The 15,492-nt window shown below is 50.6% G+C and overlaps 1 protein-coding gene across 24 annotated transcripts in view; it reads right to left on the bottom strand.

The window, feature by feature from the left end:
• The window catches only part of celf2 (cugbp, Elav-like family member 2), a 186,776-nt gene that overhangs the window by 36,057 nt on the left and 135,227 nt on the right, over positions 1-15,492 (bottom strand). For 22 of the 24 annotated variants that reach the window (XM_061761908.1, XM_061761913.1, XM_061761900.1 and 19 more), the window contains one exon: positions 5,173-5,369. In XM_061761908.1, coding sequence (XP_061617892.1) covers positions 5,173-5,369 — 197 coding nt within the window. Of the gene's footprint in view, positions 1-5,172; positions 5,370-6,354; positions 6,507-15,492 lie in introns of those variants that run through there. The other 2 variants (XM_061761910.1, XM_061761912.1) reach the window with 2 other exon arrangements.

Raw genomic sequence — 15,492 nt, 5'->3', positions numbered from 1 at the left:
ATGCGAGGGTTAAGATAAGAGAAGCGAGCGCCCGCCGCTGACAGCGAGTCAAACGCGCGCTATTTATTCCATGTAGGTCAGCAGTCACGCGGCGCATCCGCAATTCCACGCGCGGCAGCTCCCGGGCTCACTTTTCCATGCTCAACCAGGGGGTGTGCGCACTTTTGGGATCGAGTCTGAGAAGAGACATGTGGGCCAGTTCATTTGGAGATGGACATAAAAAAAAAAAACATTAACTAGAACGTGTATGTACAATATGTCAAACAGTAACAGTACTCAGTTATATATTCTTTGTCTTGAGCATTTATTTTTTATTGTATTAGTTACAATAACAACCAGTTCAGGGTGTAACCCCGCCTCCTGCCCGATGATAGCTGGGATGGGCTCCAGCACGCCCGCGACCCTAGTGAGGAGAAGCGGCTCAGAAAATGGATGGATGGATAGTTACAATAAATCAATGTAGCAATTATGACATTTTTGTTGACAGATGCAAATGAGCTATGACCTAACTCGGGCCCAATTTCTTTGAATTGTGCGCTGTCCCTTTAAAAATCAAATACATCATCATCATCATCATCATCAAAAATAAAAACAATTGAAAGAAAATGAATACATTTTCGGAAAAGAATTAAAATGGAAGCAAGCGACCAGGTCGAGCTCCGGGAGGTGGTCAAAATATTAGGAACGGCCGCACAACAGCAATTCGACGGTTAGCATTGCGAGGCTAAAGCGCTACACTGGCGATTTGCGCATTCCGTCGCGGTTCATGCGCGCGCGTTGCGATGGCCGCGCGGAATGTGCCGGGTGGTCCCAGGTGGTGGGCTGCCAAGGAGAGGATCAAAGAGTGGCGGAACGGACCTCTCGCTCGCTCGCTCGCATACCGCAGAAGCACGAGGGCTGTTTGAGAGTCGGCGCACGCACACGCACGCGCGCAAGAGCTGCCGTTCGCACAAAGCCAAAAGTTGGCAGAAAACGAGCTGGGATTCCGACCCCGAACTTGGAACTGCGAGGCAGACGTCGTCCCTCTCTATTCGTGCTGCGGCTGTCGAATATTTTGACCATCGAGTTTCCTATCGATTCTTCAGATCCAAATTGAAACGCAGTCCATGCGAAGTGCAGCGGGCCGGCTTGTATTCTGCCTCAACGGGCGGCCGTGGAGAAGAAAATTGCGACTATCGAGTCAAAGCCACAAGGTAAGCAAAGCTGCATTGATGCGGATTTGAAGGCACGAGATTTTGGGCGATATTTTGGAGTTTGCCGACGTGCCCTCTGCATGCGCCGCATACACGGATCGGCGTACGACTTGACGAGTGTCATTGTAATTTCAACGAGACCACCAACAGTGTGTAAAGTGTGCTTAAGTCACCCGGGACCGGTCTGAAATTGTGAACAAAAAGCGTAAAATGACTGCTTTCAAGCTATCGGGAGGCTAATGCGAGGGCAACGCCAGCGGGCAGAACCAAAGGCGGGCGACGTGCGTTAGACGCGAATGCCGCTCGCACTTTGGTGGACGATCGGCGCCGATTTCCACAAGGGGGCTCGGCGGCGCGCCTGCTAATGAAGACGTTCAACTTCTTGGGGATCATGAAGAGAAATGACGCAACGTGCCCCCCGCCAACACTCGCGTGTGAGCGAGCCGGCCGCTTGCCGTTTACCCCTCTGGCTCCCTTTGTCTCGCTCGCTCTCCGTCTCCTCCTTCATCCCGATCTTTCTCCCGGCGCACGCACGCACGCAAAATTAATAAATGCATGAAAAAATACTTACCAAAAACAACAAATGAGTCCATTTCTCACTCGCCCCGCCGCCTCATCTGGTTATTAACTCCGAACACATCAAACTAAGAGCGGCGCCGCGGTCAGCATAAACACTCGCATACATTTCGACAAGCCCCGTTGTGTTAAACGTAAATAGAAAAAGAAGACACTGATTTGCACATCATCTTCAAGCGATATTGAATTGAATACACGACAAAGACGAGAGATTCAACGTTGAAACTGATCAACTTGATTGTTTTGAGCAAAGAATCATGAAGTGGGAATTTGATGGCTGCGACGCGACAGGCAGGCTCGTGTTGGCCGTCGCCTTTTCCTGGATTCCATCAACTGCTCACGATGTTCTGGATTATTTGGCAACAAGTGCAAATATGTTGCCTTACTTGTAACGTCCTACTCCTATTGCGCGGAATTGTCCTACGAGCGAGGACAAAGCGGATGCTAGTACACACACACACACACACACACACAGGTAAAGGCGCACGAAGGGGCGCACAGCAACAAGAAGCTATTAGCGCAAAGCGAGCGGCGTGGCAAATAATCTTGTGACACCGGGGACGTAAACACGGCGCGCCCGGCTCGCGGGAGGATTTGCCGCGCGTGGATTTTTCAGCGAGCTCCTTTACGCTCGGCAAACTCGCGCGCGTCGCTCTCAAAGCGGCGTTGGCCGAGATGGAATGGAAACAGACGGCTGAACTTTGACCTTTGAACAGTCCAAAATAATGAATTCAAACACGTTCAAGGTGGAATCTATTCTTATGCTAAGCTAACACAGGGCGTGGAATATGAAGGATTGTCGGAAATTTCCATTTCCCAAGCGGTTCCTGGAGGTCCAACTCGTTTGCCGCCTCAACGGGATGAGACGACGGCGAGAGCGACGACAATGGCGAGAGCGAGCTCGAGCTTGGAAAACAACAACAACAACCACATTTGCTGTGCACTTTGGCAGCCGTGGATGTGACCGTCGTGGTTTTCCGCCTCAACGGGCTGCCAGAGGGAAAGAAGAATGTAAACGTGCAGCCAAATAACGTGAGCATTTTGAAATGTCCCTTCTTTGCGGGGTTTGTTCTTCCTCATCAAACGCGACAGTTTGTGATGATTTGCCAGGTATTAGCCGGCGCCGCGTTGTTTTGTTTTGTGGAAGAATCCGACCGCCTCGCCTTTTTGATTTCCTGTCGTCGCTTGAGAAGTTTGCTTGAAATGTGCTTTTCCGCCACGACGGAGCGGCGGCTTTCCGCTCGCTCTTCTGGCTTCTCGCCTTCCCGTCTCATCAGGACCGTCGCCCCCTCCGCCTACCTTCTACTCGGCTGAATACGTGTTAATACGGCAGCGCTATTGTAGCCCGCTGCGCTTGACGAGCTCATCAAAGGGGAAGAGGAAGGCGGCGGCACAAAATGGAGACGACGTTTGAAACAATGGAAATGCTCGTTGGCGACGCTCGCTTCGCTTTGCTTTGACGCATTGATCTTCGTCGCGCGATTGAACGGACGCCGCGACGCACCGGGCCGGAACGTTCCGATGTTAGACCTCGTCGCTGCTGCGTCTTCAAACGTGAAATTGTCGCACATCGGCTCCCTCCAACGATACGCGAAAGAATCGCTGCCTCGGACACTTGAACGTTTTCGGATGTGATTCGCATTTCATCTTGTTTTTCGACAGTTATTTCATTTTTAAGTGCAACACATTTGAATTGAATCATTCTTTTAAGTACGGTATTTAGGAGCATTTTTGCTCGGTTTAAGCACAGCTGTGATGTTTCAACGGTTTCTGACGTTTTGAATCCAGTCGCTCACATTTGTTAAGTATTTCACTTTCACAACGGCGGCGGACGCCGGCATATCCGTGGGTTCGCCTACTCGCGGATTTCTTGGTTTTGGTCCGGCTGAAAATACCAAATGACCAAACGCATCCGCCTGCCCGCGGGACTCGAGCGCCCGTGCAAAGCGCGGCGCGCGTGTGCGTCCGTAACAGGAGCGAGTGCTCGGTGGTCATCAAAAGTCGTTTTTTACGCTTCTTTTTTGAGCGCGACTGTTCAAGAAGCCACCGAAGAAAGTTCCCTTTGACAAAAATCTTGACGCCAAGTGCAAAAATGTACGACAATTCCGAACAACCTCTCGTCCTCCCGCTTCCATCTACGCCATATATGTCAAAGTCAGGCCCGGGGGCCAAATTTGGCCCACGATGTCATTATATTTGGCCCGCAAGACCGTATCAAATGTGTACTCGAGCTGGCCCGCCAGTATATTGCGCACGCGCCACTCATATTCCAAATCCCAGAATGCTTTGCGAGTGCGTCGGCCCATCGGTCTCGACCGCCGAGCGCCCCTTCCCGTTCTGTTGCAGTCGTTAGCAACTATGCTACCGGTCTCCCCCCCCCCCACCCCCCCCGGGCAAGGGTTAGGGTTAGGGTTAGGGTTAGGGTTGCCGGGCAAATGTACACTTCCCTTTCCCGAAAACGGTTGAGCGGCAGATTGTCTGTTGGCGACAGTAAAAGACGGACCTGCCTGCAACAGAGAACGTAACATCGTTCAAGTCAGGTTGTTTTTTTTGGGGTTTTTTTTTTTATCAACTCCGAGACAGGCATTGTTACTAGCTTGAAGTTTGGATTTTTATTGAAGGACATTCTTATTTTTGGGGGTTGTTTTGTTGTCGGCCTTTGAAAACAGATTGACATCAAAAAAAGACGTCAATAAATCGAAGATGGAGAGACGGAGGAATTGGCGTTATCTATTTCAGACAACAAATACCACTGATGGCTTTGGATTGCAAACAGGATTTCTCGTGTTTATAATATGAAAGTTTGTTTCTTCCACATTCAGTGTTGAAGCGAAATGGAAGTTTGATGCCATGTGATCAACTTGAACGCTCCATTTCTGCAGACAAGCCATTTTTCATGAAATATTGAGTTGGGCCCCAATTTGGAATTTTGGCCCACCGGGAATTTGAGTTTGACACCCACCCCTGATCCACGCCGTCTTTTATCGGCCGTCAAAAGTCTTCAAGTGATGTTTAATGTTCATTTATCCATTTCATTGGTCATTTCTATTTGCGACCTATATAGTTCCTCGCTATAAATTGTATTTTATTTGTGGGTGTCGAGAAGTGAGACAGCAATCGGATTTACATTCTTTTGGATGTGAACTATTGCTGCAGTTTTCCAAAGATTGCGTTTCAGTCTTTTCCCCCTATTTTGGAGTCGACCAATCGTGTTGAAGTCACAAAACCTGTCCTGATGTAATGTTCCAATTTCACTTCATATTACAGTGGCTGACAATCCTATGAAATAATAATAGAATAGAATAGAATAATCCGGCCTTTGCGTTCTGCCGTGGGTCTCGATGGAGCATGTGTGAAGGTGCCGCGATTGGACAGGCGATTTGTTTGAGGCGATGGCGGGTACCTTTGCTCTGCGGCGGGTTCTGGCTGCGGTCCCGCAGGATGTTGATCTGGTAGACGGCGCCGTAGGGCTCGAACAGCTCCTTCAGCTCCTTCTCCGACCAGGAGCGCGGGATCTGGCCCACGAACATCTTGATGGCGTCCGGGTCGGGCTGGTCCGAATGCTCCAGCGCGCCGTTCATCTTCCCGGCCGTGCCGTTACTGTCGGGAGAAAAGAAAAACAAGACGGTTCAAGGGCGGATCGATTTCCGCTCGGAGGACGCCGAGTGCTCGTTAGGAAAATCATCACATCCTGAGAAATTCATAACCTTTTACAGGGGAAAAAAAACATTTTCAACAGTGGGGGAAAAAAAAAGGTCCATCGACAATAATTTTACAAGAATGAACCGATTACTTGACAAGAAATGTTTTGAGAATCTTTCTTTCAGCAGTAATTCGTTGCACGACAACATTCTTGGCTTTGCAATAAAAGAGCTAATATGGCGAAGAAAAAAACAAAAACAAGACTTCCTAAAAAAGCTGACTAACTATTGATCATACTTGTGGAAGAATAAATGATTGAAGATTCTTCATCATTTTCAATATTCAATCAGCAGTTCCTATTTCCGCAGAACAGGACTGCACCCCAAAAGCAATGAAAATGTTCAGTCATGTCATCAGAGCAAAGCTGGCGAGCTAAATGCTAATATAGAATGCAAAACGCCATAGAAGGGCTAAGGGAACTTAGCATCGCTGCTACGGTAAGTGAAACCCTTCAAACATCCAAGCAGACCGTGCGACAATAACCACATTTATTCTTTGTGTGATGCGGGAACAACAAATCTTCAAACGGCAAAATGCGGTACAGCGAACCCCGTAATTGGCGGCGTAGACGGCCGTGGCCCCGCCTCAAATAGGGAAAATTGCCAAACATTTATGGACGCCTTCAGAATGACGTATAGATGCCGAAAGATAGTTCTCAAACAGGATCATAAAGTATCAACATCACGCAGCTAACACGTACACAATCACAAACTCATGCTACAGAAATGGCTGAATTCAGTGGCTAAACAAACAACATTGGCATGAAGCTCATCGGCGACAGCCGCTCGCATACTCGCCTCGACAACACAAGCAAACACTCCATCGAGCCGCAATGTTGCTGAGGGAACCCCGACTTTTGAAAATGGGGAAAACACACGCTGACCTTTCAGCTCGGGTCATCCATCTCTTGCAGAAGGAGCCCAGGCGCTCGGCAGAAACGCCAAATTCCTTCAACGACCTCAAGGACATGTCGGTGGCTTGGGCCCGCGCGACTAACGCCGTGCGCGCGCGCGTACAATCCCTCGTTGTTGTCAGCGCAGCGTCACGGCTCCGCGCCGCCACTCGCTCGCCACGCTGACACAATGAAGAGCTTCACCGCCGCAAGGTGACTGCCGGCTCTGTGTGAGCGCGCGTGCTCGTACGTGTGTCCCGAGGCCGCGGATGACGTGAGAGCGGGCGTCACAGCTTCGCCACCTTCGCCATCTTCCTCCATTTCAGGCCATTGTTTGTCGACGCCTCCTGGCCCTTTTCCAGCATTTTGACAGATCCAAATTGTGTTCTCGGGCGAGACAAGCGCCGACCCGGCCGAGGGGGAGGAGGTTTGTTTCGAAGCTTTCTCAGCAAAAAGTGACCAAAAGAAGCTTTCTGTGAACACAAACGGGCAGAACACCTCAAACTCCAGAACCACCAAAAGTGAGAAAGGGCTTTGAGGGGCAAAATCCTTCATTTGCAGATCTCCGACTGAGAAATGCGCTGTGAGAGACACCAACTTGGCGCCTGCGACACATCATCTGCGTTTCCATCATACATCGACGCACTCCGTCCGAGTCAGGTGCCTTGACTTGTCTGACTTCCAACGCGCCGCCATTGTCTCTCTCATGATCGATTTTTCCCGCCTCATCTTTCTCTTCTACTCAAAAGCGGCGCTGCTTTCAAGTCCAAAGAGATGCACCGCTGCCATCTGCAGGTGTCCGTTGGTAATTACAGTGACGGAGAAGCTGGAATTTGCCTGGGCGAGACACGGACCCCTTGAAAAACGGACGTGATGAATTGATTTGTCGGTGGCGGTGAAACATCCACAGGGAACTTAAACATTGTACGCTTAAGGAAAATACCTTTCGACAAGCAGATTTCACGCCGGTAAATTCTCTTCAATCACCATTTTCTTCTTGTAAATGATGTTATTTCTCCTTTGAAATATTGTTGTGCTCAAATGCCAAACATTTCAAGCATCGTAAACGCCAGCTGCAGTGGAGGCCGGCTGCGCTCGTTATCCTCCCGCCGCTTGCACCTTCTGCTCCAAATGACGCATCGCCGCCGCCGCCGCCGCTAACCTCGCACGCACGCGCGGGCGGGCGAGTTCGTGGAAGGGCCGAGCTGTCCTCTGACCGGCGACGCGTGTGCGGGGTGCGCCCCCAGGGGGGGGCTAATCTTGCTGACGAGCGCGCTGCCAAACTTCGCTTTTTCCGCACGGGAAGTTGTGCAAGGTCTCTGACACACGTTCACGCACGCACACACCATCTACGACGACTACCCAATAACAGTTGGATTCTTTTAAAAGTTTATTTTTATGAATGGAAAGTTGTTTTTCTCTTCCCAGTGCACAAAGAAATAAAAGGCATGTTTGGATGAGTTTGCTGTGGAAGAAGAACAGTAAGACGGGCATACTCCAAAATCTTTTTTCCTCTCAAAAACAAGCACATTTTCCTCATAAAACAACGATTTTGTCCCCGTTCAATGACCATCTTATTCCTTATTTCCATTAAAAGTAATGCATTCATTCATTTTCCGTCCCGCTTATCCTCACGAGGCTGGCGGTCGTACCGATGACTCTTACAAAATATATAAATATATTTGTCCTTTTTCGACAATATTTTCCCCTGCAAATGTTTTGCAAACGTTTTTTACAATACGGTCGTGTGTGTGCGAGAACGTGTGGTTGCCGTGGTAACGCGGCGGTACACACGACACGCGCGCCACGCCGAGAGAGGAAAACATCAGATAAATGTCACAGTGGCTAATGAAGCTGCACCGGTGCCCCGGCGCTCGGCTAGCGGTGCGCTAACGAGCTGCCGCGCGCTAATGAGCATGCACGCGCGCACACACAGACACACACGTAAACACACACATGACAGCACACTGATGTATGACAAGTACCAAGGTTATGTTTTCCTGCACAATAACACGACGTTTTAGCATAAACGACACTAACGGCAGTTAGCGTGGCTTCATTCGTATGGCGCATTCTGGCGTCGTCTTAATCCGTCTTGTTGCCACGGCAACAGCGGGAAGCGCTCGGCAACGGAACAGTTCACCCTTGACGCTTTTACACACACTAATCGTGCAGCTTAAGTGCTCCGGATGTGTCGAGAGATTCCGAGAGAATTCCGCAGCCTCTAGTGGGGGGTGAGCGCCGCGCCGGGCCTGGAAAGCGCCATTTCAAATGCTGCAAATGAGCGAGGAAGAGGAAGGAAGAGAGGGCACTGGCGCGTCGGGCCTGAAGACGCGGCAGGGCAGGGCAGGGCAGGGGAGTGCTGGAGATTGGGCGATAACATTCAAGGATATTAGGGCAGGCGGGGTGCTCGTTTTCATTAGGCTTTATGGCTCGCAAAAACATTGTCACGCATAGCAATTAGCCACGCGACAGATGGCTCAATATGCTGGAAACGGCCGTGCTTGAAAGTGCGCGCCTTCAAAGGAATCTCTTCCCACCTCTCCTTTGCCGTTTTATTCATCCGCTCTTTTCCCGAACCGGGAAGCTGGGCGGAGCCAAAACCAACAGTCTCGTGTTCAAAAGTGTCCGTCCGTGTGTTGGCGCGTGCTGATGGAGCGGGACTCATTACACGACCGCATGCGGGATCCCAGACGTGGGCGCACGCACGTCGACTAGCGTCGCCGACAAGTAGCTAGTTGCCATGTTTCACTACTGCTGGTAACAATCAAAGCGTTAGTTCAAAATAATAATGTGTCATATTAACATACTGTATTATAGTTGGGCGTAACAATGTGTCGGGAGTAATCACGTGCCACGTTGACGCGGTCAGGAGAGCGCGTGCGTCTGTGCCGCTCCTTGGCCCGGCCGCCAGGCGCCCAACGAAGCGTCTCCCTTGCGTCATGCGCCGTTTGGGCGTCTGACAGCCAGGATGAGGACGACGAGGAGGATGAAGGCACGCCGGCATCCCCATCTCTCATGTTTGCAATTCGCATCCGCCTCTTCGCTCCCCCGACAGGTACGCTGGCAAAACCAGACCCGATCTGGCAGCCCGTTTCGCTCCCACGACGCCTTTTTGCGCCGTTTACTGTTAAACGGTCGCTCGCTTTGATTGGATCTCATCGGCGCTGGCCCCCGATGGGAACGCAGCTCCCCATTAATGATTGATTTGGTTTCTTTGGCTTGAAAATCACAATCACGTGCCTGATTGACATAGTCACGAGAGTTAGTTGGGAGCGTCACACTGACATAGCAATGAGTTAATTGCGTCCAATCACGTGCCAGATTGATATGGCCGATAGCTATTTGGAAGTAACAATGCGTCACATGGTCAGTCAGGAGTTTCACATCCACTCAGCAAGTAGTTAACGGTGAGCAATCATCTGCCACAATGACATGGTCCGGAGAGTTAGTCATGACTAACAACGTCACACGTTGCCATAGTCAGTCGAGATAGTGGGGAGTAGAAATGTGTCATGATGTTTTCGTGAGTAGAGTTAGTGAAAAATAAAAATGTGTCACATTGACAGTCATGAAAGTCAGTCAGGAGTAACAGTTCATCACGTTGACCTGGTTAGTATTTAGTCGTGAGCAGGTCACTTGAGTCATTCGGGAGGAACAATGTGCGACATTGACCCGATCAGTGGAGTTAGTTGCGAGTCACAATGACACGGCCAGTCGAGCTAGGGAGCAGCGTCCGGAATAACGGCTATCTTTTTGTCTTGAAAATGACAAAAGTGTCAAATGAACCTTAGACGACAATTCTGTAATTTCAGCAGCAGTTTTCTTTACGACATGAAGGCTAACTGTTTTTTTTGTTTTTTGTTTTTTTTGTCCTCCGAGGACCGTTTGAAATCTTGGTCCAGCTTTAATCGACTGCCCGAATCCCAGGAAACGAGGAAGCGAGGAGCGCGCCTTAATGAGAGATCCCGCTCTAATTAGCCGGCCAGGAATAGACGAGTCAAGGTTATACCCCCCGCCCGGGCGGGCGGCCATGTTCCATCATGTGACGCGCGTGTGTGTTCTCGTTGCGTTTGCAATCGCGATGTCAGAGCAATTAGCGAGCGCGTGAATCACGGTTAGCGGGCGGCGCGGTCGACGGTTCCGTCGCAGCACAACGAGCTGCCAGCGTTATCGTTTATTATGCATTCGTTATTTGTCTAATTATTAGTCACTCATGAGTCACATAACGAGTCCACGCGGTGACGCTGGTTAGTCCTCAAGTTGTTGCTTTTATTTTCAAGGCGCAACCTTTTTCTAAGTGGATGTGATGAAGTGGCAACAAGCACAAACATTTCTGAAATAACCACAGACTTTTTTTTGTTTTTTTTTCACATTGGCACAGTAGCTCGTCGTGTGTAGTCGGGAGTAACAATGTGTCATAATTCTGGTCCCATGACACGGTCACGGGTCAGCACTAAGGGGTCACATGAGCATTGCAGTTCGTCATGAACAACTATTGCATGGTCGACAGTTCCAATAGTTGGGAGTCACGACACATCCCAACATTGTCGCTTCGCGAGCTCCGCCACTTTGGCAAAGACGAAGTCCGCGCCGTCTTTGGCGGGTCGACCCGCGGCCGCGCTAGACTTCCTGTCAGCGAGGCGGTCTCGCGGCGGCTCTTTAACAGAAAGCGGCATCCATTCTGCTTTGTTAGCAGTAATAGGCATGGAATTTCCCAGAGGGGAGGCGCGAGACCGACCGCCTCCATTCTGTCACCTGAGTAACGATTCCTTTTGAGCGCGGCGCTGAATTACGCCGCCAAACACATTACGCGGCGCTCGTAGCGACGTTTGGTAGCATGTGTCGCAAACTCTCTCCCACTAAAAAAACGCACACACAGGCACTCTCTCACACGTACTAGCTCGAACAGGATCTGTCACTCATTCATTCACTCTCTCACTCGCACCCGCACCCGATGATGAGATTGATGATGTGTAATGAAATAGCAGAAGAAGGACGAGACAAGAGAGACGGGAGATATCAGAGGCCATTACTCACTTTCTCTCACACACAGACAGACAGACAAATGCGCGCGCACGAACGTCACCCGAGGGCGCCCTGGCGAGCGAGCGAGCGTCTCGCACCCGCCACCAGACGTTCCCTTCTCATCCCACCCTCCTCCCGGGAGCTCTCGGGCAATCGGCATTGGCAATCGGCATCCTCCTCCCCCATGGGACTCGAGTCCCCGCTCGGTGTCCTTTCAACAAGGCACATCCGAGAGCAATGGCGGCGCCCACACCCAAACACTGGAAAAGACAAAAACATTTCTGAGATTCTTCTTGTTGGCTGCGGTAGAAACATTTCCTTGGCCTCCCTTCTTTACTACTTCAGGGACAATGAATATTTGTCATCTTCAACATAACGGGTGCTAGCAGCGGGCACAATTAGTTGCTCCCTGACTAAACGGGCCGCAGTACAAACACTCAAGTAGCCTCCATCGTTCATACTTTCGGGAGCATTCATTGTTTGTTCGTTTGTTGTCACTACATCTTGAGCAGAATGGCAACTCGCTGCAAGTGCAATGAATTGAAATGTTCCCTGCCTAAATGGGCTGCAGTGAAAAACGCCTCCATTGTTACTAATTAATTGTTTGTTCTTTTCTCATTGCTACACCATCAAGAAAGATCCAAGCAACCATCATCAAGAAAGCGTTGCTTTCTGCCTAAACGGGTTGCAGTATAAATTCACACGTGGAGCCCCCGCTTTTACAATCCTAGGAATGACTTTCTTTTTAGTCACTATATTTTGAAGCAACGGCAACGTCGTAAATTCAACATGCTTCCCGCCTAAATGGGCTGCCGTAGGAAGTAGTTTGCTGCCTCAACAGGCTGCAGTAGAAAGATGAGAAATTCAAAATGCACTTGTGCTACTTCCAAAACTGCGTTTCGTCAACAGCCCAACACACAGACACACACACAGACACACACACTGCATGACGTGTGTGTGTCTGTGTGTGCGTCACCCCAGCTAGCGCTGCATGCTAATCCTCAGCAGATGAAGGCGCTAAGCTAAGCGCTAAGGCCGACAGCCGTGTTCTGCGGCGGAAATGGCGGAAGCAAACGCGAGCTGCCGTGTCACTGTTTGCAGTCAGAGTGTGTGCGTGCGTTCATGTGCGCAGCCTGAAAGCTTTCGGTCCGACCGGCTGAGATTTGATGTGGCTCACGGCATCTGTGCGCGTGTGTGCGCCTCAGGCGCTGCGGGTTCGTGACGCTTGTATAAACACACACACGCACACATTCCCTCCTCGTTCGATCACTTAACCATGAAACGCACACACCAACTCCCTCACAAATTCACGCACACACACTCACACAGGCACTCAGTGTGTTGCAATTGCTCTACTTTTCCAAAAGTGAACTTAAAAACCTACACTTGTGTGTGTTTGTCTGTGTGTGTGTGCGCACGTCTCTCGCTCTCTCTCTCTCTCTCTCTCTCTCGCTCTTTGGCAGCGGGCACAAGGGGAAGACGGCCTGTCATTCTTGGCAACCCACAACGGCCGTCGGCCGCCACTCACGGCTCGCAGCCGCGGCCGCTGCTCGCCGAGCGGCAAAAGCGGCGTCACGCTCCCCTCGACGAGCCGCGCGATGAGCTAGGCGGCGCGCCTCATAGTTCATTTAATCCCCTGAAGCCTAAACGGGCCGCAGCTGTCGCTCACAACCCGCTCCTTCAAACTGGCCATCCGCAACGCCGGGCCTCCCGTTGAGCCGGCGCGCCGTTAGCCAGGCGAAGGCGCTAATAGGTAGCGCGCTAATTTGCCCTCCGAAGCCGCTTTGATCCGGCGACCAAGTTAACGAGCAAACAAAACACGCGGCGCTAAATGGCGGCGGGGGCAATACAAGACGGGATGGAGCGGCGTCATTAGGGCGGCGCAGGTGAGGCGGCCGGCCGCCCTAACGAGCGAGCGGCAAGCAAAATGAGAAGAAAATGAAGGAAAGCCGAGCTTCCGCAGGGAATACGCGAGGCGAAACTTTTCCGGATTGACTTCATTGTGTCCTAAAAAAGTCTCGGGCTCCATTCCAGAACCTTCCGAGTGCCAGATGAAGAATATTTGCTGCCGCGTCGCGTTCTACTGGCTGCCTCCTTTGAAGGAGGAACAAAGGCAGAACAAAGTCCGGCGACAGACGGGATCAGCGAGAGTTGAAGCAAACTTTGCAAAGGAAGAAGCACAATTATGAGTCGATATCCGACTGGTTTCCTGCCTCAACGGGGCGCAGCGGAAAGCCACATATGGGGCCTCGCTATTGACTATCTTTGGGAGGAATACGGTGAATCATTTGTTGTGCCGGTTGCAACCTCAGTATTTCAACGCGGTGACTCGGCAATTAATTTGATTGTACTTCGCGCCTCAACGGGTTGCAGCAGAATCTCTGATTATTCGCCATTCTTCACAGCGGAACGGGAAGAGATCCGTGTGAGGGGAGCACGCGGCGTTATTAACTCTTCCCACCAACTCGCCGCCGCCGCCGCCTGCTCGGTCGGATCTGTTCCCACTTGACATTAGCGGCAGAAGATGACACGCTGTTAGCGCGCGCATAAGAGGGTTACCTCTATCCGTCTGCTTCCTGGCAATATTCCCCGTTCGAGAGACTGCCGTGATGTCGGGTCTGCCTGCTAATGGGAAGACGACCTTAACGGAAACAAAAACCCCACCGTAGTCGGTTCAAGTCGTTTCCTGCCGGAACCGGCAGCAGGACGAATCCACACTTCCGGGCTGATGATGATGAGTTGTTCTTGGAGCAACGGGAACATAAAGAGGGAGCAATTCATTCAGGCCCAACTTATTTCCTGCTTAAAAGGGGCTGCAGTAGAAATGAATTATTGCAGGTATGATCACAACTGAATTGTTTCTTACACTGAGCCTCCATCTTGACTATCGTGGCGATGATTAAAGCTCAGTTCGTCGCTACATCTCGTTTCTTGCAGGAGAAATTCAGACACGGAGCCTCCACTTTCACGTGTTAAGGATGATTGCAACTCTGTTCGTCGCAACATTTCGGGGTAACGGAAACACCGGCAGAGGTTGCACTTGGTTCACGTTTCCTGCCGAGAGAGGCTCCAGCAAAACGTCCAAGAAAACATGAAGCCGTAAGGCGGTTGTTACTCACACAGGCGAACACACGGAGCATGTTGCGACACAACGGGCAACATGGATTCGAAAATAAAGCGAGGCGTGCGCACACACCGTGCCTACATCCCATCATTGGCGATGCGAAGATAAACGAGCACATTAACGCAACATAAAGCAATTAGCGTGGCGGCGGCGGCGCGTACCCACACGCGCTCACTTCCTCGCACTTGCTCCCTGGAGGCCTCGCTGGCAGCCCGCCGAGATGGACCTCTTTCCTGCCTAAACGGGCTGCAGTAGGAACTCGAAAGTGACTCTTTTAGGGAGGATTGAGGTTGATCATTTGTACTTTTCATGTCCCGACAAGCTTCACGGAAAGCAACGAAATCAGGCCCGACTGGTTTGCTGACTCAACGGGCTGCTGTGGAAATTGAATAAAACAACATCCGCACAATAGAAGGCAAATAAAAAAACGGGGTTTGGAAATAAAAAAGGAAAAAAAATGCCAAAATCAAATCTATCCATCCATTTGCTGTCGCGCTTCTCCTCACGCGGGTGGCCAATCCCCGCTGTCATCGGGCTACACCCTGAACCGGTCGCCAGCCAATCGCAGGGCGCCTACAAACAAACAGCCATTCGCACTCACATTCACACCTACGGGCAATTTCGAGTTGTCAATCAACCTACCACAGGTTTTTTTCATTGCTGTAAAGCAAACGTTCAAAGGTGTCGTGCAAATATATTGTACTGCAAAGATAAATCCACCTGAGCTGCACTTCAGAAGATGCGCTGTGCCTGAAAAGTTAACAAGTTACAAAAATCTATCCTGTACTGGATTTGTTTGAAAAAAAATGCTTCGACAGGCTGCGTGCTCTTTGGAAATTCTCTCAATGTTATTTGGATTTCATTCCGTGATTCGAGAGGGAGCATCGCGTGGCTGCCCTCGCCCACATGCCATGGCATTTACTGTCGCATCATTATTTGTCAGAATTGTTCTTTCTCCAGCGAAGTTTGCTCGTCAC

Source organism: Phyllopteryx taeniolatus, chromosome 22 (assembly GCF_024500385.1).
Source record: "Phyllopteryx taeniolatus isolate TA_2022b chromosome 22, UOR_Ptae_1.2, whole genome shotgun sequence".
Lineage (NCBI taxonomy): Eukaryota > Metazoa > Chordata > Actinopteri > Syngnathiformes > Syngnathidae > Phyllopteryx > Phyllopteryx taeniolatus.
This window is presented reverse-complemented; position numbering and strand designations above follow the sequence as displayed.